We start from the raw sequence: 27,112 nt of genomic DNA, 5'->3' as shown, positions 1-27,112 counted from the left end.
GGGACATACCTGGTGTCTGGAAGTTAATGCGCCTCATTTCCACGGGGTCCTTGGGGTGGTGGGGGGCGAGGTCAGCGTTGTTCAGGAGGCATTTGGTGCGGGGCTCCGAGTCCTTGCGTTTACTGTGTGGGAGCAAGCGGGGGGCGCGGTGAGCACCCGCGTGTGCCCAAGACGCACGTGTGCACGCGAGAACAGCCGTCAGGGCCCACGGACGCGCGACCCAGCCAGGGGTGGGGGAAGGGACTGCGAACTGGCGCGACTGGGGTTCCCGGGACCACACACGGCGTCCCCTCACCCGCTGGGTGTGCCCCGGCCCGCTCCCCATCCCCGGCCCCTCGCCTGAAGCCTCCCAGGACGAGGCCAGTCCTTACCTGTCAGGCTTGCTGCTCCCAGAAGCAGACACAGGTTAGAAGGAGGGAAAAGGAGACAGATGAGGGCGGGCGCGCTGGCCACGCCGCACGTGTCCTGTGACGGTGGTGGGTAGGGCTTTTTTCTTTTTTTTTTTTTAATTTTCTTTTTTTGTTTTTACTGAAATTCGATTTGCCAACACACAGTGCTCATCCCATCACGTGCCCCCTCAGTGCCCGTCACCCAGCTACCCCAACCCCCCAATGGGTACGGAAGGGGAGGTGGGGGGTGGGGCTTTCTTAACCACTGGGAGCCTTGGGGTCTACAGGGAAACGGGCCTAATCCCTCCACCTGGGTCCCCATCTCAAGGAGGTGAGCTCCGGCCTCCCCTTCCCGAGCAGAGACGCATCCCATGTGGCCGCGATGGTTCCTACCCTCACCACGCTCAGAGGGAGCCTCCGCCCCAAACCCTCCTGCTGAGGGGCACGTGAAGCCCGACAGGAGTCTGAACCCTGGCCCTGCCCCTCCCCAGGCAGCGTGACTCTGGCCCAGTGGTTCGACCTCTCTGAGCCTCTACTGCAGTGGTCCTCCCGCGGAACCAGCCCTCCCTCAGAACCTTCTGGAACCTCCCGCCTTTTCCAGGAGGCCCTCCCTCCTGTCAAGGGGGGTGTGGGGGGGTGCCGGGTTGGGGGGCTCACTTCTTGTAGAGCAAGATGGCAATGACGATGCAGATGATGAAGACCACCGCCAGCACGGGCCCGATCACCCAGATGAGCCCCTCCTCGCCGTCCACGATGGGCTGGGGGTCTGGGTTGTCCAGCTGGAAGGGGTCCGAGAACGGGCTGGCCGCAAACGTCTGCGGGAACGGGGCAGGAGGGGCCTCGGTCAGCGCCCGTCCTACGCACGCTGGCCGGACGGGGCCTCTTTGAACGCAAACCTACGTCCCTCCCCTCCTCTCAGCGCCCCCACGCCTCCTGAAAGCCCTGACCCTGGTGGCCTGCATGGACCTTCCGCAGCCTCCACTCCCCCCACCCCTCCCTCTGCTTTGGCCGCACCTCTAGCCCTCCGCGCACACCGACCCAGAAGATACCTCTCCCTGGGTGAACTCCTACACAGCCCCTGAAGCCCTAGTTCCAAAGCCCCTTCCTCAAAAGAGCCTTCCTCCTTGGGATACCGGCCCCCCACCCGACCTCCAGTCTTTCCCTCTGCGCAGCCCTGACCACAGGATGCTGGGAGGACGGGGGCAGGATGGTGGGACGTGGGCAGACACGGGGGGCACTCACGGGCTCGCTCTTCTGCAGCACCGCCAGCACGAACAGGACGTAGCGGTGGCCGGGCTCCAAGCCCCTGTTGTCAAACCCGCCGTACTGCTTCTGGTCGCCGGGGTGGAAGGTGGGGGGCAGCATGGAGAAGCGAGCCGCGATGTAGGGGCGGGGCGCCTCCAGCTGGCGCGAGTGCCTCAGGCTGCGCCTCTGCAGCCGGGCGATATCCTGGATCAGCTGTGGGAATGGAGGCGTGGGGTGCTCAGAGGCTGGCCAGCAGCCCCAGGGCCTACGAGGGGCGGGGTGGGGTGGGCCTGGGCGCCCGCCTTACCTCCTCTAGATCCATGTCTTCCGGGCTGCCCAGCGGGGTCAGGAACTGGCCACCACGGGACTTGCGCAGCGGCACCATCACGATGAAGTAGTTCCTGTGGGGAGAAGAAGGGTCAGGGCACGTCCAAAGAACGCCTTCCGGAGGTGGGTGTGGGGGGTCCCGCTCTTGGAGTCTTCCTTGTGCTTCTACCCCCTACACCCCAGCCATACAGGACCGTAGTTCTGGACTCAAGCCTCCGGGCTTTCAGTACGTGTTCTTCTGGCTAGAAACTCTACCCCAGTTGTATTTCTTGAACTCCTACGCATCCTTCAAAGCCCCAGCTTCCATACCCACACATCCTCACAATCCTTGATTCTGTGTGTCCCAGGCAGGGTCCCCCTCACCCCTCCCTGGGGACTCTCAACCCTGGTGACTCTCGCTCTTACACCATGGGTCTGAAAGTATCCGTTTCTGCTTCTGTCTCCCTGTCGGTTGGGGAAACCAGAGCCAAAAGGAGACGGGACAGGTGGGGGACAATCAGGAACGTGGGAGGAGAAGACTGAAGGCCACACATGCTGGCAGGGCCCACGAGAAGCATCAGGGCACTGCACGGGCCAGGCTGACATGACCCACGTTTCACACACGGGTGAGGACATGGAAGCAGTGAGGTTGAATGGCCGGGCCCGGCCCCAGGCTGGCTAACAGGGTGGGAGGGGTCCCACGGGACAGGGCTGGTTTTGACCGTACTGGACGGGCACGGGGCTCTGGCCGTCGGGCAGATACACCAGGATGAAGCCGTCGGAGTCGGGCTTGGGGGCCACGCTGGGCTTGGCACTTAGCAGGTTGAAGGCGGTCCAGGCCGTGACCGTCTGCTGAAGGCCGCCCAGGCTGCTGCCTCGGTTGGTCAACACGAAGTTGTAGAAGGTGTTGGGCCTCAGGTGCGTGATGAGCTTCTTCGTGGTGCGGCCGTCCACGTCCAGTGTGAGCCCATTGTACTGGATCTGCGGGCCGAGACTGGCTCAGTGGGGCTCTGGGCCGAGCCCCTGATGCTGACTGAGCCGTGACCCCAGACCTGGCCTCAGCCCTGACTGGGCCATGACCCCAGACCTGGCCTCAGCCCTGCTGAGCCGTGACCCCAGACCTGGCTTCAACCTTGACTGAGCCACGACCCCAGACCTGGCTTTAGCCTGGCTGAGCCATGATCTCAGACTGGGCCTCAGCCCCACTGAGCCGTGACCTCAGACTGGGCCTCAGCCCCACTGAGCCATGATCCCAGCAGAGCCCCAACTTTAAGCCCAGTGTTGATTGAGCCCTAATCCTAGAATAAGCCTCAATCCTAGGTGAATTCCTAGCCATAGACAGATCCTTAATCCCAGCTGAGGTCCAGCTCTGACCAGGTCCCAATCCTGACTGACCCTTAATCCCAAAATAAGCCCCACTCCTAGATGGAGCCTTAATCTCAACTGAGTCCTAATCCTGACTGAACCCTGATCCCACATCAGACCTCAATCCCAGCTGACTCCCAACTCTGACCAAACCTTAATCCCAGACTGAGCCCCAATCCCAGGTTAAGTCTTGACCACAGATGGAGTCTCAATCCCAGCTGAGCCCTGATCTCAAGATGAGCCCCAACTCTGAGCCTCAATCCCTGCCAATGCCTGGTCCCACTCAGCCCTGGGTCCAGCTGATTCCCAACCCTGGCCAAGCCCCAACCCCTACCCTGGCCCGCCTGCTCCCTAGGGGAGGGCCGCACCTTGTAGGGTGTGGGTGAGTTGTAGTTGTCAGGAAATTCCCAGCTGAGCAGGACGGACGTCTTCATGATCATCTTCACCTTGAAGTTCTTGGGTGAGACTGTGCCGGGCAGCAGCCAAGCGGGAGAGAGCAGAAGAAAGGCCCCGTAAGCACTGGGGGTAGGGCAGGGCGGGCCAGTGGGGTGGGGTGGGGCGGCCCAGGCGCTCCCTGTCCTCCGCTGGGCCTGTGCCCATGGCCTTACTGCCTGGCCCTGCCTGGCCCTGTCCCAAGTCCCTGCTGGGGGAGACGGCGCGGCTGCAGAGAGAAGGCGGAGCAGGAGGGAGAGGGGAAGGGGAGGGGGGTTGGTGGGGGCGGCGGTGCCACCTAGGCACGTCCCACCTTTGCCAACGCCGGAGCCTCGGGGTCCGGACTCGCCTCGAGTGTCCACAAGGAAGCAGAAAAGTGACCACTTACCTGGGCGGGGGAGAGGGAGGGGGCTGGGGTGGGGGTGGGCACGAGGCCCGGTCCGGCTCTGGTGCGGGGGTCGCCGCGCGCCTACCTTGGTCCCGCAGGAACGTCCGGTAGCGGACGGGGGGGCTGTAGGGGCCAGGGCCCTGGCGCGTGTGGGCCCGCACTTGGAGGTCATAGGCCGTGTCGGGCTTGAGGCCCTGCAGCGTGAGCACGTTCTCGGCGCCCGGCTCGGCCGCCGCTGGCAGCTCGGTCTCTCGGGCGGGGCCCAGGGCTCCGGCCTCCCGCACGGCCACCGTGTACTTGACGATGGCCCCATTGCGCTCGGCGGGCACGGGCGGCAGCCAGCGTAGCAGGACGGTGCCAGCCGAGGCGTTGCCGGCCGCCTCGAGGATCTGCGGGTGGCCGCGGGGAGTGTCCTCGGGGATGCTCAGGACCTCAGCCGCCTCCTCGCCCAGGCCTCCTCGGCTCCGGGCCGCCAGCCGAAACACGTACGTGGCCCCCTTGTGCACACCCAAGGCTGTGTAGTGGTCCTCGGTGGGTGGGAACTCCAGCGTGGCCAGGGGCGAGTCCTCCCGGCCGAACTGCAGGCGGTAGCCCAGCACCTGGTCCTCGGCGGTGCTGGCTGGGGGCTCCCAGTGTGCCAGCAGGCTGCCCTCGGGGGTCTGCTGCACCGACAGGGTGGGGCGGCCCAGCACTGTGGGGACACGGGGCGGGCATCAGGACCACGGGGCCACCCGAGTCTGGAAGCCGGGGGTGGGGCTGCAATTTTTAAACGTGGGTCTCAGGAGGGTGGCACTCAGAAAGCAAAGCCTCAAGGGAAGTGGAGGGAGATCTGGGGGAAATGGTGTTCCAAGCAAGGGAACAGCCTGTGCGAAGGCCCTGGGGTGGCCTGGGCTGGGTGAGTGGAAGGAAGAGCAAGGAGGCCGGGGATTGAGAGACCCCGATGGAGGAAAATATCCGCAGTGTCAGAGCAGGCCCTCCTATGTCTACCTCTTGTTTTAGCTAATAAGTCAGCCATCTCTTGCCTCATTGATTTCCCTCTCCCTCCAGCCAGCACATGATTAATACCACGGGACACAGGAACGTCCAAAACCCTGCCCTTGCCCCACGGTTCTCACAGCCTGGGTAGCAATCAATGTGCCAAGGTCCTGGGAAGTCCTGCAGGAGGAGAAGCTCTACAAGTAAAACCAGGCTTCTCCTCCTGCAGGACTTATCAGGACCTTTCATGAACCGGGCTCTGAGCAGCCACGGCATACGTGGTAGGTCTGCCTGACAAGCCTGGCTGTGGGGCAATGTCGTGCCTGGGGGAAGAGGGAGAGATCAGGGGAGGCTTCCTGGAGGAGGTAACGAGGGTGCCGGAAACTGAAGGATATAGAGGCCAGGCAGACGGAGGGAACAGCGTGGATAAGGACTGGCAGGAGTGTGGGCAGGGGCCGCGTCCAGCTGGCCTGGAACATCGGGCCACGCAGGCTGAGGGAGGCCCCCCGGAAGGAAGGGTCGGAGGCCTCGGGGCCTGACATCCCTGAAACACATCGAGCTGCTCCCCGGGTTGTGCCATCTGCCCACAACACCTGCCCCTTGTGTTTTCGTGGCTGCCTCTCCCACCTCCGCCTTGCGTTTTTACCATGGGGTTAAAAAAAACAAAAACAGGGCAGCCCGGGTGGCTCGGCGGTTTAGCGCCGCTTTCAGCCTGGGGTGTGATCTTGGAGACCCGGGATCGAGTCCTCCATCGAGCTCCCTGCGTGGAGCCTGCTTCTCCCTCTGCCTGTGTCTCTGCCTCTCTCTCTCTCTCTCTCTCTCATGAATAAATAAAATATTTAAAAAAACAGAAACAAAAACCAATGGTCCCTTGGGATGGATGGAAGGGCCAGAAAGGGAAACTGAGGCAGGGCCGTGAGAAGTGGCTGCGCGGTGCAGTGGGGGAGCCAGGCATGCCACCTCCAAATGCTAAGCTGCCCAGGGTGATCAGAGCTGGGACCGGGGCGGGGCATGGGGTGCTGGGCGTGCCCAGGGGAGCCCCGGACGGAGACCGCGGGCTGCGGGCGGGGGGGGGGGAAGCCGGGCTGGGAGACCCGTGAGGAGGTGGTAGGGGGGCTGCTCTGCCTCTTGGGGCCCCCGCCGCCCTCTCCCCCTGCATGAGCTTAAGAACACAGTGTGGTGCTCTGGGGGCTGAGGGGTCGCGGCGGGAGGGTCTCATACCTGCTCCCTTGGTCACCACCACCTTGGGTTTGCTGCGAGCACCGTCGCCCTTCATGGTGTAGGCGGCTACCGTGATGGAGTAGGCGGTCTCGGGCTGCAGGTTTGTGATGACCATCTCCTGCGGGCAGGGCTGGGGGTCAGCGATGCAAGCGAAGGGAGACCGGCCCTGCCCACCCCCGTCCCCGAGGCTGGGGTCAAGCAAGACGGATGTGGGGCCTGGTGTGAGGGCAGAGGCGTGCGTCTGAGCTCATGCACAGACCCCAACACACAGCACGTCCATGCTAAGATGGGCACACGCAGCCTGACACCCCGTCATCTGCTCATCACCTCTCGGCCTCGGGGGGCCTCCCCGGCCCCCAGCGGCCACCAAAGGGCACCTGCAAGCACCTCACCCAGGCCCTGCCCTCTGCCTACAGCCCTCCAGGGCTCCCACCTCCCAGGGGCAGGGCAGGGGGGGAGCCCAAATCCTTCACTCTCCCCCTGGCTCGCTCGCTCCGCTCCAGCCACCGGGCACACTCCCAGCCTAGGGCCTCCGCTGCCCCCGCAGGTGAACCAGGGATTCCCTCTACCAGGCCACGAGGGCCAGGAGTTAGGGTCTCAGGAATTTTGCAAAAGCCAGTTTTAAACACAGCCGTTATCAGAAGGCAAATTCCATAAACGTGCTGACAAATAAATACTAAGGACGAGGGCAATAAATGCTCCAAAGCCACCGTCTCTCCTAATTGTTTCACCACATTTATTACTACGTCCGTGCTCTGGAGGTCATCCTGTCGCCTGTGTCTGAATGGAGAGCTGTGGGGTGACAACCTCCTGCACCCATTCCCACCACCCACGGAGCTCGAAATTGCCACGGTGGGAGTATTTATATCCCAGAAATGGGGAAAAGCTACACATCAGGTCTGCAACCCACCCTCCCAGCCCCCTAGGGAGCTCCTCGGGAAACCTTCACAGCACGGTCTATACCCACCCTGGCCAGAGCCGTAACTGGACACGTACAGTTGACCTTGGACAACGTGGGGCTTAGGAGCGCCGACCCCCGTGCCATCGAAAATCTGCATATACCTTGTGACTCCCCCCTAAACCCAATGCTGTGAGCCTCCCGTCGGCCAGAAGCCTTACGGAGGACGCAGTCGACTAACACATCTTTTGCCTGTTATGCATGTTACGTGTGTTAGGGACTGTATTTGGACAGTAAAGCAGCTCAGGGACGAGCAAGGAGCTCACGAGCAGGAAGCACGCCTACAGCACCGTCCGTGTTTAGTCAAAAAATCAATCGGCAGATAGGTGGGCCTCTGCGGTTCAAACCCGAGTCGTCCAAGGTCAAGTGTATCTGTGTCCTGTTCCCGTGAGCCGTCCTCTCCCGCACTGGCCTGCGACGGCCGGGACGGCGGGCTCAGTGGGGTGCGTCCCCACACTGCCTGGCTGGCACACGACCTACATACAGCAGGCGCCCGCCCGCCCGATGTTGGAGCCGCCCGACCTGCACACGTAGCTGCATCCGCCCTTGCCAAGTCACATGGGTGCCCATGTCCCCACGCATGCACACCCACAAACACGGTCCAGCATGCCTGGGGCTGGGGGGGATGGCTCTGGGGTCAGGAGCACGAGGAGGGGGACAGGGGGATGGAGAGGGTCTCCTGGCCCTGAGCCCCTGTGGGAACTCACGCCCCTCCGGCCTGGGGGTAGGGAAGAGGCAGGGCCTATGTGATGGGTGGGGCTGGTGTCGATGTAACATCAGGCTTTGGCTCTCAGAAGAGCCCGTGGGTCTGTCTGGGGCGGGAGCACAGCCTGAGGAGAGGCAGCAACGTGCCCGAAGTGCCACGTGGCCACGCCGACTGGCTCGGGGCCTCCGGAGAAAGCTGGGGGAGGGTGATGGGATGGGGCGGGGAGGATAAGGACAGTCCTGCAGGCCTCCTTCCCTGCCCCGGGCCTGCTGACCCTCTCCCCACTCGAGGGCTGCAGTGAAGGGGATGCTTTAGCCAGAGAGAGAAATTTCGAGGCCAGAGAAGGCTGAGCTGGGTTTGAAAGTGGCCCAACTGCAACCTGGGCCCAGGGGGGAGACTGGGGTGTAGGGGCAGGGCGGGAGGGCAGGAGAAGCTAGAGCAGAGGCGTGGGGTGGAAACCACGGCTGGGGGCTGGGGGCTGGGCGGGACGAGCCTGGTGGGTCTGGGGGCCGCCGGGGTAGGAGGGCTGATGCATAACCTCTGAGGCCAGGACCCCGGCAGGGCTCCTACGTCCGCGTGCCTGACTGGAGACCGAGAGGTGACCGGCAGGCATCTGGGGCCCAGGGGAGGAGACCCTCTTACAAGGGCGTGCAGGGGAGGGGTGTGGGGGTATCACATCACTGCGCGGCCCGCGGGACAGCACTGCAATGGCCGGGCAGGGGTGCTACTTACGTATTCGGCTGTGTCGTCCGTCTCCCACTGAGCGTGGGAGGAGGCGGCAGGGGAGAGAGGAGGAGGTGAGCAGGTGGCCCGAGAGGGGCAGAGAAGCAGGGAGAAGGCGGCGGGGGTCGGGGAGCCCGCCCGCCCCCCAGAGCCCCGGCCCGCCCCGCCCCGGCACCCCGCCCACCTGGGCGTCGGCCAGCATGATGTCCTTGATGCGCGGCGGCCCGCGGGCCTCGGCGCCCTCCATGCGGACGTAGTGGACCTGGTAGCCGCGGATCTGGCCGTGCTGCCGGCCGGGCGCAGGCGAGCGCCACAGCACGCGGATGGCCGTGGCGTTGAGCGCCTCCGCCTCCACCTTCCGCGGCGGCGCGCTGGGCACTGGCGGGGTCAGGGGAGGGGCGGGCAGGGCCGTTACTGGGGCGCCTGGCCCTGCCCCCGGGCAGCACCGCTGCCCGATGCCAGGGTGCCAAGCGGCTGCCGGGTAACTGGGCGGTCTGAGCGCTCACCGCCAGCTGGGAGGACAGGCCTCCTTCCCGGATCCCACAGCCCCACAGGGGGGCGGGGGGGTGCCCAGTGCTGGACGCCACATACAGATGGGCAACTAAGGCCCCCCCAGAGCCTAAGACACCCGCCCAGGGCCACACAACAGGAGTGGGCCCTGCTCGCCCCGCTCCACGGGCGTTACCCACCTGCCTCCATCCTAACAGCACCCCTTCCAGGCAGGGGCTCTCGCTCCCACTTTACAGATGGGGGAACGGGGCCCCCTGAGCATTGGGCCCTTGACCGCAGGGTCAGGTAGAAACAAAGCCCAGGTCTGAACCCAGGCAGCCCAGCTGTGTGCCCCAATGCGTTCCAGGACGCAGCCAGCCCCCCGGACCACACCCCTAAGGTCTGGCACCAACAACCGCTTCTCTTCGTCCCTCTTCCCTCCTAGTGTGGGGGCTGCCGCCGAGCCTCTCCGGCCTGGGCTCTCGAGAGGCAGGCCGGGTTCCCGACGCCACGGACCTGCGCTTTTATGGGACAAGCTGCTTGCATTTTCCCCCCTGTAGCCCAGTTTCTGCCAACGGACTCCAGACCAGAGCCTCACCTCCCTCTGCAGCTCAAAACTTTCTAGCTGGAAGTCAGCCACAGCCACACCGGGGGTGTTTACACCACAGAAGCTGGCCATGGCTGCGGATAGGTCTCCGCGCCCCAGAGCTGGTTGTTAACACCACCGGCGCGCCGCAGCCTACTCGCCAGATAGGATGGCTCAGCCCTGAGCTGCAGGTCCTGGCTTCCCCTGCCTTATCCTAAGAATCTAAAAGCTACGCTTCTGGGGGTCAAGGACCATTAAGTTTGGTGCAAGTGCTGCGGCCCGTTCCCCACACTGTTTCCATACTTTCCACCATCGGACCCAAAAATACAGGGCTGCCAGCTGAACCTCCCAGGCACAGGGCTGGGGAGGAAATACGGCCCGGAAGGTCTAGGATGGAGAATTCCAGGATCAAGGAGCCCGGGATTCCTCGGGGAGGCCGCCTGCTTCACGTCTGCCCCTCAAGACTGCGGCTTCTACCTCTTGACCACCGGCCAGCCCAGTTTTGCAGAAGGTGCCGAGGCGCGGGGCGGGCTGGGGCCTGCGGGGTCCCCGGCAGGGCCCGGTGCTTACCGTCCTCGTCGGTGCGGATGACCACGGGCGAGCTCTCGGGCCCTGGTCCCACCTCTGTGTGAGCGACAGTCGTGATGCGGTACTCGGTCCACTTGTCCAAGGCCTCCAGCAGGATCTGGGTGGTGGTCGGGGGGATGCCGTTCACCTCCTTGGGTTGCGGATCGTCCGAGCCCAGCGGTCGGTAGCGGACGCTATAGCTCACCAGGGCCCCGTTGTGCGTTTCCGGCGGCGGTGGGCGCCAACTTACCAAAATGGCCGTGGAGCGCGTGCTGACACATTTAACGTCTTGAGGGGGGGCTGACGGTTCTATTGGGGGGGGAGAACGTGGGGGCGGGGAGGGGAGGCGGGATGGGCGGGGAGGGGGGCGGGGAAACAAAAGATGGGAAAGAGAAAATAAAACAGAAGATGATAACAAACAAAACAGAACCAAACCAAAGAGAAGTCGAACCCAAAAGAAGCGGGTGTCAACCAAAGGTGAGATGGACGGGTGGGGATGGGGCCGGGAGGGCTGGCCAAGAACACTGCGCTCAGCGCCCGGGGGAGGTCCTGGGGGCGGGCCGCCCCAGTCCCCGGGAGGTGCGCACGCATGGACGCGCGTGGGGAGCGGAGGTAACATCCCCACTCGGGAGGCACCTATCGTGCACTAGGCCCCGGCGCCAGGGGCGTCACGGAATAACACAAAAAGCGTCTATTTAATGAACCCCTGCGATGTGCCAGGCAGCAGGCCACGGGCTTCAGACTATACTTAGTCACTGAACACCTACTGTGTGCCGGCCCTGGCACCAAGGACGGAAGCAAACTAAAATACTTCTTGAATGAACACCCACTGGGCGCCGGGCGCAGCACAGGGATAGACCAACGGTAAACACGCTAATTGGCCGAGCGTTTCCTGTGTGCCGGGCACCACGCCAGGTGATTGTGATAAAAGCCCCACTATATCAGGCACCTACTGTGTGCTTCGGCACAGCGCTAAGCCTTCTAGGGTAACAGTAAATGGGGTGCCAGGAGAGCAGCACTGCCAGGGTAAAAGCAGCAAAAGCCCCATTTACTGGGCACCTACTGTATGCTAGGCACAGAGGAAGAGCTTCACAGGTTAACAACAGAAGCATCTGTGTACCGGGCACCTGGGTTCTATCAGGGGCCCCAGAGGCCACCCCAGGGCTTACTTCAACTAGGACCACCCTTTTGGCCTCACGTGGGAGACAAAATAATGCACATGTCTTGAGCACCTACTGTTGGCCAGTTAGCAGGCTGAGGGCTTTAAAGAATAATACCAGCGCCTGTTAACTGGACACTTGCTGTGCTGCTACCAGCCTCAGGGATTTAGAGATAGTACAGCCCCGATTAGCAACTACTGTGTGCCAAGGTCTTTACAGATCGTAGTTCTTCTGGCACCACAGTAAGTCCACCACAGAACAATGGCAAGTCTTACTGAGCACCTACTATGCGCTGGGCATCGTAATAGCCCTCTACTGGTAAACACGGCAGTTCTCATTTACATGAAACCTACTGCAGGCCAGGCAGTGTGGTAAGGACTTTTTTTTTTAAAAAACAGGTCCACATAAAAAGGACCTACTATGTGCCAGGCCCTGTGCGAGGGGCCTTACTGAAAAAACAGCAACAGAGCCCCACCTACTAAACATTATGTGTTAGGCACCGTGCTAAGGGCCTTGTAGAACATAGTTCTCGCTTTTTTAAGCACCTACTGCGTGCCGAATGCTGTGCTAAGGGCTTTATAAATAAATGGTAATAGTTTTTACTCTTGAGCACCTACTGTTTGTGCATCCAGTTGCCAAAGGCTTTACAGAGGACAACCTCACGTTCTGAGCAAAACCTGTGTAGCCAAGACCATGCTAGGCCCTGTCAGACTCACAATGGCTCCGACCTGAGCGCCTACTATGTGCCTAGAGCCAGGTCAACCTCCTTAAAGAAAGTGCCACTTATCGAGCACTTGCTGTATGACAGCCATTATGTCAAGGGCTTCTCGGAACAATAATCTTAGCCCCCATGTTTGGGGGCACCTACCGTGCACCGGGCACCAGGGAAAGCTTGTTAAAAATGACTAACAGCTTCCATTCGTTGGGTGCCAATTCTGTGCCAATCTGTGCTTAGATTTAAAAGAGCATTTATGAAACACCTGTGGTATGCCAGGCAGTGTGCTAAGGGCTCTGTTAAATAACATTAAGTCCCCATCTGCTCAGTACCTACTATGAGACTGTATTAAGGCCATCACCAGCAATAAACCTCACAGTCTATGCATCGCCTCTTCTGCACACCCCATACCCTACGCCCTTTACGCTCAAAATGTGTCCCCCAATTATACCTCATTTAATTCTCAGGACACATAAGTGGCTGGAGCTATCACCCCTCCAGCCTCCTTCCACGTTACAGGTGGGAAAATCAATTTCAAAGTCCACCTGCCTGGTTTTCTATGATCACCAGTTGTGTACCTACTGGCTGCCAGACCCCACCTAAGCTTTTCGTGTATCACCTCCCACCTCACAGATGAAGAAACTAAGGCCGGAAAAAGCAAGCTGTCTTCCCAAGGGCATGTGGTGAGAGCCAGGTATTTGAACCCAGGCTCGGCTGTTGTGGAGGGGCTGCCTTGATTGTGGATGAGGACTCAGACCTCAGCCTCAGGCAAGTTGACGATGGCTGGAGCCACACTACTTCAACTGCCCTTAGCTCCAGAATTCTCCTTGCCTGCGGGGAAGCCCAGAGAGGCCACTGGCTTTGCCTCACGTCAAGGTACATACAACCCTCACCATGATGGCAGCCCCATTTGTGTTTAGAGAGTACTCGTTACATGCACACCCCAAGGCAGGGGCATCCAGAGATGAATCAGAGGCTCCTGTCCTCAAAGACATCAGGCTACAAGACAGCCCAGAGGCCTCTCTGATGGCTTATTTCAACTAGAATGACCCTCTGGCCTCACTTAAAGTGAAATGCCGGAGTCCCCTCCTCGATATGAGATACTTGGGGCCCTCTCCCCCATTTCTTGACCAGCCACCCCAACCAAAAGTGCCTGGGGGAATCAGGTAGGAGTGGAAAAAAAAAACAAAACAAAACCAACCAAAGAATGTGCCGGAAGGAATGGATTCACTGAGAAAGGGGGAGGAAAAATAAAATCAAAACCATAATAAAATAAGAAACAACGGTGATGGTGATGATGATGAGAAAAACCATAATAAAAGAAAGAAAGACGCCTTCCAGAAAACTCCCAGTCTGGTTACCTACCTTCCACTCTTCAACTGCTAACTTATAAGACTTTCTTACGAGGGAGGGATTGGCGGAGTGCTGAGCTACAAGGCCAGACCGAGCTCTGGGTGGGTCTCCGGACGCAAGCGGGCCCAAGCCCTGCTCTGGCCCCCAGTGTGGGCACGCTGCAGTTCCGGACTGGCGCCGACGAGGCGGGAAGGTGAGACGGTGTGGGGAGACCCACGGCTGAGTGGTCTGGCCTCCACCTACCCTTGAGTTCAGCCTAAGAAGCCCGCAGTCCCCAGGGGGATATGCCTGGCCCTGAGTCTTGCTGCCAGTTCTCTCGGGCCCCACCCGTCTCGGGGTGAGAAGTGGGGAGTCCCTTCTCTCCCACTCCCTGTCCTGGGCCGCCCCGGAGGTTCGCGTGTGGCTGGGCCAAAGCCGCTTTGTTGACGACCACGGAGGCCGCCTCCTTCACAATCCGGCCCAACCTGCGTGGTATCTTCAGGGGTGGGGGAGACGGTGTGATGGCCCCACGGACAAGCACGGGTGGCAGGGAGCTCCAGATTCCCCATTCCTGACCAGATGTGGCTCCTGGCCGTGGGGTGGAGAGTTCTGGGGGCTAAATTTGGGCTCTGGACTCTGTGCAGCCCAGAGCTGCCGGAGCCCAGGCTGGGGGGGCACGCAGGGTGGGCCGTGTTTGTGAACCTGCTTGAGACCAGCGCGTACTCACCTTCGCGGCACCTGTGCCAGTCTCTCACGTGGCCGCCCAAGCCACAGGACACCCTCACTGATCGCGTCGCACACAAACATGCCCAGATGCCTGTGAGCTGCAGAGCTCTCGGCTCGGCACGGGGTGGGGGTGGGTGGGGGGAGTGGGGAGGGCAGGAGGGGGCTGGGGGGGAGGTGGTGGCAGGGCTGCCGTGTCTCCGAGGCCCCTGACCCCAGCGGCTTAGACACCCAGGCCCAAGCTTCCGTCTCTCGCGACTGACCCGTGCCGCCCTGTGTGCGCACACCCAGGGGGACGTGAAGGTCTGAACACCGAGGCTGCTTCCAGAACAAGGCCTGGGGTGGTGCGGGTGACTGACTGGGTAGGGGAGAGGGGGAAGGGGCCACGGCAGGCTAGGCTGAGCGCAGAAGAGGGGCAGAGGGAGGAGGGGAGGCAGGGAGACTGCGGGATCAGGGCCCTGCCTAGGCCCTGAGCTCAGAGCAGGCAAGGGGGGGGCAGCGGTAGGGGCCACACGGTGGCCCAGAGGCAGCTGTCGGCTGCGGTGTTCTGGCCACAGGGTGACTCGTCTGCGACAGGGAGGCAGGGCGGGCACGGCAAAGACTCCAGGGATGCAAGAGCCTTGTCCTGGGGCCTGCCCCTGGCAATGGGGACCCTGTCTGGGGGGGGCGGGCAGGGCCATCTGGGGAGGCACTGATCTCTATGCACTGTGCTCCCTGGGAACGAGCCTCCCACAGCCCTCCAACGCCTGTGGGTGCACAGCAAGGCCGCCCGCAAGCCCCAGATTCAGGCCGGACCCGGAAGAGGGAGAAGGTGCAGATGACACCCGTCCCCGCCCTAGGGGGGAACCTCGTCCCCCCAGGGCTCCAGGCCCAGGGGCCCGCGGGGAAGCGGGGCTTGCGGGAACCCCCAGCGCCGCGGGTGGGCTCATCCGCCCGGGGCCAGGCGCCCCCCACCCGCTGCGGAGGCTCGGCCGGTCCGCGAGCGCCGGGGCCCCCCCGCGGGGAAGGGCGGGGTCCACGAGACACCTACTGGACTGCAGTGTGCGCTGCCGCACCACCGAGGTGAAGGCGCCCAGGCCCTGCGAGGAGCGCGCCGCCAGGCGGAAGGCGTACTCCGTGTTGGGCTTGAGGTCGTCCACCACGAACGCCGTGGCCGGGTCGAAGGTCCTCCCCACCTGGGGACGGGGGTGGGGTGGGGTGGGGCGGGGGGGGGGGGGTGACGGGAGACCCAGGGAGCCAGAGGGCAGAGACACAGAGATTGTGAGAGACACACACAAGAGAGGAGAACGGACAGAGACAGCGAGGGACCGGGACAGAGATGCAGGAAGGGGGGGGTAAGAGAGGGAGAGGAGGAGGGGGGAGAGGAGGGGGGAGAGGGGGTAGGGGGGAGAGGGGAACAGGGGAAGAGGGGGTAGGGGGGAGAGGGGGAAGCATCCGCGATGATGGGGGGGTGGAGGTGGGGGGATGCGGGGTGGGGGGGGGTCACGAGAGACACCCAGGCACCCGGTCAGCAGGACTCTAGGGCTCGCCTCCCCACCCCCAGCACCCCGCCCCCATAGGCTCTGCCCCACTACCACGCCACGCCCCCATACAGGCCCCGCCCCTCCGTGTCCCCCAGCACCACGCCCCGCCCCCGCAGGCCCCGCCCCCAGCACTCTGCCCCCTGCAGGCCCCGCCCCTCCATGTCCCCCAGCACCCCGCCCCGTCCCCGCAGGCCCCGCCCCTCCATGTCCCCCAGCACCACGCCCCGCCCCCTGCAGGCCCCACCCCTCCATGCCCCCCAGCACCACACTCCGCCCCCGCAGGCCCCACCCCACTGCCATGCCCCGCCCCCACAGGCCCCGCCCCTCCCCACCCCCACCCCCAGTACCACGCCCCCCCCGGCCCCAGTACCTCTCGGCCGTGGTCGCCCTCCCGGAACAGGAGCTCGTACTTGATGATGCTCTCCTGCCGCGAGGGGCTCCACGAGAGCCCGATGCTCGTCTCGGACTTGGCCTCGGCCCTGAAGTTCATGGGCTGGCCAGGCACTGCGGGGAGGGCACAAGAGGGGAAATGGGGGTGGCCGGGGAGGGGTCCACACCACCTGAGGTGCCCAACCCACTGGGTGGCCCCCGTTCTCCCAAAGAGAGCCCCATGAAGCTCAGCTCTGCCCCGGAGGAAAGGCTGCCCGCTCCCGGACGCTCCTCCTGGAATGTTCTCCACCCTTCTTATTTCTCTTATCTTCCCCAGGGGGGACCCCTACCAGCACCCCATTGTCAGGGGCCCACCTCAATTCCCCCACCCTCTCTGATTCCCCTAAATCAAATGCCGGAGATTGTGGGGGTGATGTTTCCAACCATGGATTCCCCATCCTGTATGTGCTCTGTGGCAGCAGGGGACCAACCCCTCTGTCCCTTCTCTCGGGCCACAGCGGTCTTGGATTTGAGGCTCTGAAGGCTGAGCCCGTCCAGAAACCCACAGAGAGCTGGGGCCCCACATGCCTGAACGGCCCACCCCCACCCTGCCCCTTGACCTGAGCGGCCAGGAGGCCAGCCCGCTGCCTTTGGGCAGATACGCTTTCCCTTTATAATTTCAAAGCAGGTGGCAGCAATCTCTCCGACGAGAAGGGAGAGCAGGGGATCTCAAACTCAGACACAGCCGCTGGGATCTGTCTGGATGTCCAATCATAGCCCTGCCGGCTTGCCAAATTGAATCTCCCAAGAGAAGAGAGAAATGTGGGTTTTCTGGGACAACTTCCTGCTTTGAAACGCTAGCACGAAAATATTTTAAAGCACCACGCAGGATGAATAAACCACTTTGTGGCTTCCAGGCAAGATCAGCCAGCTGTACGCTCCGAGATCCACGACTGCCCCCCCCCCCACTGCCTCCTCCTGTTTCAGTGGCCCCGAATCCTGCCGTCCCCACCGAAGCTGCACCTCCCACGGGCATCTCACCTCCCTGCTGCGTCTTGACCTGGATGGGGTCCGAGAGGGGCCCGTCGCCCACGGAGGTGAAGGCCAGCACGCGCACGGTGTACGTCTCGTCCTCCAGCAGGCTGCCCACGGTGGTCAGCAGGCTGTCATCCACGTTGTGCTTCTGCCAGTTGCCCACGGGGTGCTCGGGTTCCATGGTGTAGTAGATGCGGTAGCCCCGGATCAGGCCGTTGGGCTCCACGGGCTCCTCCCACTGGATGATCATGGTGGTGGCGCTGAGCATGCGGGCCTGCACGTTACGTGGGGCGCTAGCTGGGGCCTGCTCGCCTGTGCGGGTGACCACTGACTCACTGGGGGGCCCCTGGCCGATGGAGTTGACAGCGGACACCCAGATCTCATACTCCGAGTTGGGGCTCAGGCCACCGATGCTGTAACGTGTCGTGGTGATGTCCTCTTTGATCTGGTACGGCCCGTCCTGGCTCTTGGATTTGTATTCGATGACGTAGTAGGACACAGGGTCTGGGTTGCCTGAGTCCCACGTGATGGTGATGCTGGTGGCTGTGTTCTCTGTCACCACGGGAGTGCCCGGGGCTTTGGGGAGAGCTGTGGGTGGGAGGCACAGTGACACATCAGGCACGCTGGCTGCAGACCCCAAAGGCTGCAGGACTCTCAGCCATGCAATTGCCCTAATGACCCCCGTCCCATCATCTAGAGCAGGGTCCGGCAAGCTATGGTCTGAAGACCAGCACCTGTTTTTATAAATGAAGTTTTATTGGAACGTAATCGTGCCTACGTAGAGCAGATGGCTGCTTCTGCACTACAGGGGCAGAGCCGGGGTGGGAGGGTGCTGCAGGAGACTAGATGGCCCGTATAGCTGAAAATACTGACTTAAAGAAAAAAATAAATGTGTTCTTTAAGAAAAATATTGACTCTTGAGTTGTTGGTGCCCCTGGTCTGTTCCTCTCTCTGTGGTTTACTCTGCTCAGCCACGCTGTCTGCTCCCACGTCACACCTGCTGTGCCCCATACCTGAAATGCTCTATCCCCCCACATGGCCAGCTCCTCCTCATTCCTTAAAGCCTCCACACCACCCTGGCTAGCGGCACCCTTGCCTGGCTCTTAGCAGGGACCTGGGTTTTGTTCACAGCTGTGTCCCCGGCACGTGGATAACCGTGACTTTCTCTCCTACTTGTCCCAAGTCTTCAAGTCACAGAGGCCCCAGGAGAAGTTCAATCCCTCAGCAAAATGACCAACCAACCAGCTGATGCTGACACCTTCTAGGGCCCTAGGACAAGGCAAACTCTGTGGGCAATGGGCCACACGGTTAACTATTTTCAGCTTTGTAGGCCAGGGAGTCTTTGTTGGGACTACTCAGCTCTGCTCCTGGAGCCCTGGAGCCCCAAAGCTGCTACAGACAAGGCATGGATGAATGAGTGTGGCTGTGTGCCAATAAAACTATTTGTGAGAACAAGTGGAGGGCCAGATGCAGCCTGCAGGTGGTAGTTTGCCGGCCCCTGTTCTAAAGCTAGAAAAGTCTTTGGGGGCACCTTGGAAATCTCACCACAAACTTGAGACGCCAGGAGAATCGTAGTCCCCTGTTCCCGGCCCCATCTCTGAGTCTGCTGCACAGGCTGTTTCCTTCCCTTAGAAATGTTCTCCACCTTCTCTGGCGCGTTCTCTGACCTAACTTTCCTGGGAGCTGAGACCTTTGCTCTGGGGGGTCTGAACAGCGCCACATGGTCCCCGTCACCATCCCCATCAGGCTGTATCACAGCTGCCTGGCTACCTTGTCTCTCACGCCGGACTCTCCCTTCAGCAGAACAAGGCCATGTCGCCCTCCACAGGGCCAGGCCCAGGATAACGTGTAACCCATAAATACCTGTTCATAAACCAGTGTCCCCTTCCCAGCCATGAATGACCAAAGCCAGAATGGCAGAGCTTTTCCACCTGTAACCCTCCCAACCTGGGCCCGGGGTCAAGAGGTGACCTGCCTTCCTGGGCCCCATGGGTCCCGCTTACATTTCACTGTGATCTGGGCCACGGCCTCGATGACGCCCAGGCTGGACATGGCCACACACGTGTAGTTGGCGGAGTCCTTGACATCTGTGAGTTCCAGCACATTCCGACCCACGGGCATGTCGTCTTCAGGCGTCAGGTCTTCGGCCCCCTGCATCCACTTGACATATGGCATGGGTGAGCCCACGGCCACGCAGGTAATGTTCACGTTGCCACCTGGCATGATCTCGTGGCTCATGGGCAAGATGGAGAATCGCGGAGCCACGCGGCGGACTGGGGGTGGGCGGCGGTGGGTGGGGTTGGGGGGAGGGAGGGTGCAGGGTGGGAGTGGGGTGGGGAGACGGGATGCAGAGGGGAAAAGAAAGAAAAGCAGGAAGAAAGAAAGAAAGAAAGAAGGAAGGAAAGAAAGAAAGAAAAAAAGGAAAAAAAAAGTGGAAAACAATTTAAATATAAACAGGGCTGTTTCTTTCCCCCCAAGCTGAAATTTTTTTTTCTTCCAAATGAAAAGAAAACAAAAAAACCAAATTAAAAAATCAAATTTCAACACAAAGAAACCAAAACTTCAAAGGAAGGTACTTCACAAACAATATATAGAGAGATATATCGATATATAATAAAAAGAGACATGAAGCATTATTTCATAGCAACAGGGTTTCAGAGACCAGAGTGGCTGGTCACAGCACAGTTACGAACACAAAAATTTATCAGCTGTTTCTCATCTTTGCTGACAGACGTGGCTTCGGGGAGCAGCCCCTCCGCCCGCTCTCCTAAGTGGGGAGCGTCGGAAGATTCTGGCTGCAGGTGTCGGGGCTGCAGGTTGGGGGGACGGGGGCCCCTGGGGGAAGTTGGACCTGGGAGCTGGGAGGTCACAGAGGCCAGCGGCGCCAGGAGGCAGAGGGGGCCGGGACCTCGGCCCCCTGACCCTTGTCCCTGCCGGTGACTCGGGGGCCCTGCCCACTTCCCGGGGAGAGGGGGGCCCTCAGGGAAAAGATGAGAAACTCTAATGAAATTTTTGTGGTTTTTGGGTTTAGAAACCCTTCTAAAAGCTTCTGTCGGGTCTGACAAGTTTCCATTGATAGATGCAGCTCTCAGAATCACAAACAGCATGCAAAATAGGTTGGTTGAGTGAGAGAGAGAGAGAGAGAGAGAGAGAGAGAGAGAGAGAGGCAGAAGGAGGGACAGAGAGAGAGGTAATGCAAGGGAAGAGGCCTGGGTTTCAGGGGCCTTCGGTGCACACTCATGGGTGCCGGAGAAGAGAGAGAGCGAGAGCGAGAGCAAGAGAGTGAGAGCGAGAGAGAGAGCGGAGCCACGGGAGAGAGAGAGCGGGAAGACAGGCCCAGAGAGAGGGAGGCAGAGACAGAGAAGGAGGGAGGAGGGGGCCCACTTCAATGCTGCATATTAACTCTAGCGGATGTGACCCAATGTGACATGTCACATTGTCACATCACAACCCTAGCAGAATCATAAATAGGATATTAATAATTAATAATAATAATAATAATAATAATAATAATAATAATAAAACGAGGGAATGAGCTGGAACGTTGAGAAAACAGGGACATGTTCTGTGCGTTTCTCAGCGGGGAAGCGGGTGCAGCCTTCTGTTCCAACCTCGCAGACCGTGAAGGCAGCAGGATGCATTTCGGGGGCTCCATTTTCGGAAGCTGGACAGGTTTTGGGCCTGGGGGGGGGTGCTAATGGGCACCTGAACTTCCAAAAGGCGTGGCTGCGCCACGGGAGGTGTTCAACTGCAGTGGGAGGGACCTGCGTTGACCTGGTAGGTAGAGAGATCCTTCTAAGCCAGAAAGAGGTTGCCCCTGGCTGAGAGCTTGGGGTCTCAAAAGCCCCCCCTGCCCGTGCATGGGAGGGTCCTCAGCTTTCGGTGGGTCAGAGTCTTGTCTGCAACTACCGAGATGACAGACCTGGAAGTCGAGGGTCAACGGAGCCACGAAACGCCTTTGGGCACCCTGACCTGCCTCTGACTGCGCACTGCTGGTAGGGGGTGGCCGTCGGGGTTGTGACTCGCCTTACGGAGGAGGGGGCTCCAGGGGCCAGAGGGCAGCAGCCCGGTTCCCGCTCTTGCAGCCCCGCTCCTAAGCTGGAAATCCCCACCCTTCCTTGCTCCCTGAACCCGCGGAGGGATGGAGGCAGAGAGGAGAGGGCAGCTCTGTGGGGCGGGGGGAGGCAGGGCAAGGAAGCGGCAGCCCTTCGGAAAAGGAAGCCCCACGAAAAGTCCAGTGTCACGTTGGAGACGGGATGGAAGGAGTGAAAGGTGTCGCTGGAGGGGAGGAGTGGGAGAGGGGGAGACAGAGGGGCCATGCAGACTGGGGGTGAGGGGCGGGGCAGGGCGCTGAGATGGGGGGTGGCTTTCTGGCAGGGCTGGGTGGAGGGTGGGGGGAGTCGGGGGAGAATGGGATCTGGCCAGCCAGCGGACGCGGTCCAGGCCAGCCGCCGGCATCCACAGCGAGGCACGAGTGGGATGCCCGACGCTGCGTTGTCATGGAAACAGAACACGATGGGGGATGAGCGTGGGGGAGCTAATTAATCAAGGAGAGAAAACGGCCTCGACGTCCAAAACAAAACCAGGAGGAACAAATGAAAACACAAAGTGGAAAAAAAAGAAAAATCCACAAAAAAACCCAACCAAACAAAAAAAATCCCCTCTGAAACAAAACAGAACACCCAAAAGCAGAAGAAGGAGAAAAAAAAAAATACCAAAAACAAAAGCCAAAAAGAAAAAACAAAAAACCAAAAAGACATGGAATGTGTGGGGCTGAAAATCGGGGTCTGAAAGGGAGGAGGGCTGTGACTTCCCCAGGGAGGTACTCCCCCCACCCCCAGCAGAACACAGGGTCTGGCCTCCCTGCCCAGCACCCAAGAGCCCCAGCGGCGGGTTTGAGGTGGCCACAGAGGTGAGAGCCTCACAGAGGAAGAGCCCTCGGGGCAAACCAGCCCAGCCCCACTTCTCAGGGATGCCCTGCCCTGCCCTGCCCCTGGCTGAGGGCTCGTCACAGACACGCTGATCACGCTGGCAGGGCAATTCCTCACGACCTCACCAGTCTCACACAAAACCTCTCCAGGCTGAGACGGGAGATCCTTCACTTGCCTCGATTTCTCATCTATGAAATGGGGGTAACTGGGGACCTGCTCAGAAGGTATCACGTTGACTGAGGCAGTGCCCAGCACGCAGAAGGTACTCAGCCTGGGCATGGGGCCAGGGACGTCTCCTCCTGGCCTTCCAGGGTGGGCACGCGGGTGCATGGAGATCAACTCGATTCTCTACCTTATGGGAGTTTGGGATGAATTAAAGAGGAAACAGAATTTCTGTAGAATCCCCATGTCACTTTATTCCTTCCAACTTTGTGTGGCAAATATCTGTACGGCCCATTTTGTGGATGAAGGAAGAGAGGCTCAGAGAAGCGGTGGGGCCAGAGCTCAAAGCCAGGACTGCCTGGGCTCTACCTCTCAGATAAAGCGAGCCTTCTCCCGCCTTGGCAAGTAGCAAGAATCACGGCCAGGTGTCGCTTCTTGGCACCGGGTTCTTTCAGACCCACGTGTCTTTAGGTTCTGGGGACAGCAGAGAGGGCAAAAGTATCCCACCAACCGTACAATAACCAGGGACCACCGGCTGAATACTATCCAGCGATCATAACAAATGTCCAGAAGCCACGAGAGTAAGACACCCACACAGAGAGGGATTATCGGAATATCAAAGGGGGTAAGGGCCAGCTTTACGATTTAAAAGTTAAATATGAGCCATGTTTATCTGTGTGTAAGGCTCAACATCTTGCCCCAGAGACCCCGTTCACATCGGAACTTATCTTAAAATATCTCTGCCCACGTTGGGGGAGACTTTGGAAGACACCTCCAACCTTTTTCAGGAGCAGGGACAAGCATATATCTTGAATATGTAAAAGCCCTGCCGCCTAGGGCTGTTGACCAGAAGTCAGTTAGATGTGCAAGGGCGTTTATCAACAATAGTAATTCTCGTGCTCACGATCCCAAGCATGGCCAGCAGCCATCAGTTAAATGGGCTTGCCAATGCTCTGTAAAAGCTGACAGCTGAGAAACTTTGCCTACCTGCTTTCTCATTCACCTCATCTGCTTCTGAGGGTGTGCTGTAGGAAGAGGGCTGGTTTGCCACGAGCTTGGGGGTGGGGATCGTGCCCATTGGCGCCAGGTGGGCTCAGAATACCCCCTGGCGGGGGGGGGGGGGAGTGGGTCTCACGAGGCCTCTGGGCAACCTCCCAGCCAGCAAGGGCGGGCGGCTGACGCTGTGTTCTGCCCAATATGGTGCTGACGCCCACCCACGACATCTTTCCACCCCTGGCTGAAAGCTTGAGGTGCGGGTTAGGAAGTAAGGTGGGCGCAGAGCCCACAGGATGGAGTGGCCCCGCGGGACCCCCGCCCCCAATTACCGACCTGAATGGAGGGTCCAGGCAGGTTATAAGGGGACCACACCAGCCTTGGTCCTCAGCACGCTCCAGCTGGCTCTCGTTTCCAGCTCTTCTCGTCACCGAGTAGCGGGGGTCCCAGCGGGGGGGACCCGCATGGGTGAGGGGGGTCAGGAGGGTGGGCGGTGGGGGGGGTGGCAGGTTGGGGGGGGTGGGTCGCTTCAAACCCCGATTCACATGGAAAAACAACTCAAAAACCGTCAAAGCAACCGGGAGACGACCCCTCCCCCAGGCAGGAAGAGGCAGAAAGTCAAAAACTAAAAGGGGGGTGGGGTTCGGGGGAGAAAGGGTGGGGAGGGGGTGAGGGGTGAGGGAAAACTCAAAAGTGAGGTGATCTGGTTGGAAGCACTAGGTTAGGGAACAGTGTCAGACATCTCAACGATTCGGCAAGCCGCAGCTCCAAGGGGTGGGGGGGTGGGGGGAGCGCTGCCTGGCATTTTGGGGTAAGAGAAGCTGCTGGGTGCTCCTCCAGACTCCAAAATGAGGATGCGGGTGGGGAGGGTGGGGGAGAGATGCCAACAAGTTCTGCAGCCCCCACGGGCTCACTGAAGCTTAGATTACACCTGTCCTGGGAAGGGAGGGGGGTCCGAGCCTGATCCTCACCCCCTCCGTTGAACCCCAGCCTGTGGCCCAGGGAGTGGGGGGGGCACCACCCCACGGCCTGCCTTGGGCATCTTCCTGCTCCTGTCCCCCATCCTGCCTCCTCCTCCCTCCCACTGCCAGCTCCCTCCGCCATCAAGATAGCGTGCAAGGCCTGGAGGGACCTGGCCGGATGCCCCCCGCCCCCCCCCCACCTCCGGCCCACTGGCTGACGAGGGGCCTTGGCAAGTTGTTAGCATTTTTAGCATTTCTGCTGCACTACAGGTATTGACGTTATTTTACTTTCTTTCCACTTTTTTTTGGGGGGGTGCCCTTTCTCTTGCCCCACCTTTTGTTTTGGTTTTGGTTCTGGCAGAAAACGGGATGACATGTTGCCAATCGAGTGACTTCCTTGCCTCCCTCGCTGCGGCCGCCAGAGACGTGGGGCTCTCCAAACGACAAGGTGTAATCTAATGGTTCCCTCACTCCCCCCCACCCCCCAAAACAGAGGAGACAGCGATGCAAAGAGTGTGAGGCAGGCAGCAGGCGAGAGGTTCTAGAGCTCAGTGTTCCTGCAGAACGCCCCCTCCCTGCCGCCCGCCACGCCCAGGGGGAAGCCTGCCTCCCCACCCTGGAGCCCCCTCTCCCCTTGGGATGAGGGTGGGAGGAGGAGGAGGGCTGGGGCCTGTAAGGGTCGGGTCAGGGGCCTTGGGGGCAGGGCAGGGGGAGGCACGGCCAGGCGTGATCAATGGGACCTGGGAAGCTCACCCACACACCCCAGTGGGAGCCTTTCTAGAGCTACAGGAGGTTCTGGGGTGTGGGGGTGGGGGGTGAGGTGGGTTCCAGGCCCCATACCTGTATCTACTACTGTTTGGACGGTGGGGGGAGGGGGCAGGAAGTAAGGAAATCATCTCGAGGTCCTAGCCACCAATTTTACGTGGCTTGGATGCCAGAAGTTTTAAAAATTAAATAATCTGCCCCATTAAAAAAAAAAAAAAAAAAGAATCCCACGCCACGGTTTGATCTGCGAAGGCCCAGGGATGGGTCACAGAGTTCTGGCAACACCTGTGAATCGGGGCAATCTACACCCACCGCTGGCATTGAGCATCGAGTCCCGCGCCTTAGCTCAGGATTCGAGACCTGTCATTAAGGCATCCCAGCCCCATCTGGCCTCCTCCCAAACCCTAAAGATACCCCAAGGCCCTGGGGGGCCGGAACGCCCTGCCCTCGGTCTCCAGCTCGCTGCCAATTCTCCCCGCAAGCTCTCACGACATCAGCGGGGTGGCACACTATTTAACTAGGTCCTGTGCACCACGGCTCAGGTGACGCTATGGTCACCGGACGAAGCGGTAAAGATGTCAAGTGTGGCCACTAAGCAGGACCGTTAGAGCCTTACAGTGTTGAGGAGACGGACTAGAAGATCAACAGCCGGGTAGAGTGTAACCTGATCGTCACCTTCCCACCTCGGCAAAAATCTGAGCTGGGTCTTCCCCGGGGGGAAAGTTCTGGAAGCGCAACTGCCGGCTGTGTTAAACACTGGGCTCGGCTTTGAGTTCAGGCCCTTGGCATCTCAGAGACACATTTCAAGGAGGAGGGGAGGGCACGTCTGAGTAGCCCGCCCCCACCCCCGGACTCACCCAGGGTCAGCAGGACCTGGTGCCGGTGAATTAAAGGGATTCGGCTGGGAGGTGGGGGGGCTGGGGATCCTCGCTGCCAGCTTTCAGGTTAGGCTGCCCCTGTGGCCCACCTCTTCTCCAGGGCTGGTGATTCTCTGCAAGGGTAGCTTAGCACCCAAGCTGGGCCTTTTTTTTTTTTCCTTCCCTGTTCTGACTCTGTGGCTACCCAACTCCCTGGGTGGAGTGACAGGGGGCAAGATGAAAGCTGTGGCTCTAGGGAAGCCACTGATCTCACAGGAATTGGGTTGGAACCAGGAGAAAATGAAATCATGGGATGGGTTCAGAAGAGCACCAGCGGAAAAAGAATGAGATCTGAGCAAAGGAATTAGCTTCTGCCCTACCATTCTTTTCAAAGCGGTTTACCATTACCATCCCCATCTTACTCAAACAGCAGAGCTGTGAAGGTACATAATGGGCCAAATGAGGTCCCCAAAGAAGGGAAGTGACCACTTGAATTCTTTATGTCCCCGTTCTACAAAACCCCACTGGTAGATTTGTGTGCCACAAACTACCCAAGGCACTTGGACATTAATTAGCTCAATGGGATCCCCCCAACTGCCCCATGAGCTAGTGCAGGATGTTCCTTCTTGTTCAGAGGAGGATGTGGGACCCCAAGGGATCAGGCGACTGGCCCAAGGTCACACAGCCGGGGAAGGGGCAGCAGCAGGGTTTGAATCCAGGTTGGCCGGAGCCCAAGACCCTCAGCCACCTCTTAGCTCCAATTCAACTGGGACCCAGCTTTGGTGGACGGGCTGGGAGACCCTCTCTCCTATTTTCTGGAGCTCCTCTGAGGGTCAGCCTGACAGCTCTCACGCTGGGTTAATACGGAGACCGGAGAAATCAATCTCTCATCGCATCTAAAGTCCTCTCGCCAACTTGGCCCTGGACCTCACAGTATGTGGGTGATTAGGGATGGAAGGGGAGGGACAAGGGGGGAAAAACAGCAGCCCCGACAGACTGGCCTCTTCTCTCAACTACCACAAACGGTGGGTCGTCCATCAGCTGGGGGCCTGGGTCGGGGTTGGGGAATGGGGGCAGCTAGAAATCGAAATGAATTTTTTTATTTGGGGCTGGAGCAGTATCCTCAAGGGCTTGCTTTTTTTCTTCAGGGAAGGAGAAGATGGGAGTGTGCACCTCAGAATCTCCGAAGGTTTGCAGGAGTGAGAGAGACACTTGAAGGCGGGGGTGGGGGTGGG

At 60.3% G+C, this 27,112-nt stretch overlaps 1 protein-coding gene across 11 annotated transcripts in view; it reads right to left on the bottom strand.

Moving 5' to 3' along the window:
• PTPRS (protein tyrosine phosphatase receptor type S) overlaps positions 1 to 27,112 on the bottom strand; it is a 96,043-nt gene that overhangs the window by 11,167 nt on the left and 57,764 nt on the right. For 7 of the 11 annotated variants that reach the window (XM_055344151.1, XM_055344150.1, XM_055344154.1 and 4 more), the window contains 15 exons: positions 19,211 to 19,480; positions 17,214 to 17,795; positions 16,174 to 16,307; positions 15,311 to 15,455; positions 10,354 to 10,659; positions 8,893 to 9,086; positions 6,322 to 6,439; positions 4,211 to 4,816; positions 3,674 to 3,771; positions 2,668 to 2,921; positions 1,942 to 2,035; positions 1,632 to 1,847; positions 1,047 to 1,204; positions 372 to 383; positions 10 to 122 (listed from right to left, as the gene is read on the bottom strand). In XM_055344151.1, coding sequence (XP_055200126.1) covers positions 10 to 122; positions 372 to 383; positions 1,047 to 1,204; positions 1,632 to 1,847; positions 1,942 to 2,035; positions 2,668 to 2,921; positions 3,674 to 3,771; positions 4,211 to 4,816; positions 6,322 to 6,439; positions 8,893 to 9,086; positions 10,354 to 10,659; positions 15,311 to 15,455; positions 16,174 to 16,307; positions 17,214 to 17,795; positions 19,211 to 19,480 — 3,300 coding nt within the window. The remainder of the gene's footprint in view (positions 1 to 9; positions 123 to 371; positions 384 to 1,046; positions 1,205 to 1,631; positions 1,848 to 1,941; positions 2,036 to 2,667; positions 2,922 to 3,673; positions 3,772 to 4,210; positions 4,817 to 6,321; positions 6,440 to 8,892; positions 9,087 to 10,353; positions 10,660 to 15,310; positions 15,456 to 16,173; positions 16,308 to 17,213; positions 17,796 to 19,210; positions 19,481 to 27,112) is intronic. The other 4 variants (XM_055344156.1, XM_055344157.1, XM_055344159.1 and 1 more) reach the window with 2 other exon arrangements.

This window comes from Nyctereutes procyonoides, unplaced genomic scaffold (genome assembly GCF_905146905.1).
Source record: "Nyctereutes procyonoides isolate TBG_1078 unplaced genomic scaffold, NYPRO_anot_genome, whole genome shotgun sequence".
Classification (NCBI taxonomy): domain Eukaryota; kingdom Metazoa; phylum Chordata; class Mammalia; order Carnivora; family Canidae; genus Nyctereutes; species Nyctereutes procyonoides.
The sequence above is the reverse complement of the archived record's forward strand: the minus strand, read 5'-3'. Positions and strand labels throughout refer to the sequence as shown.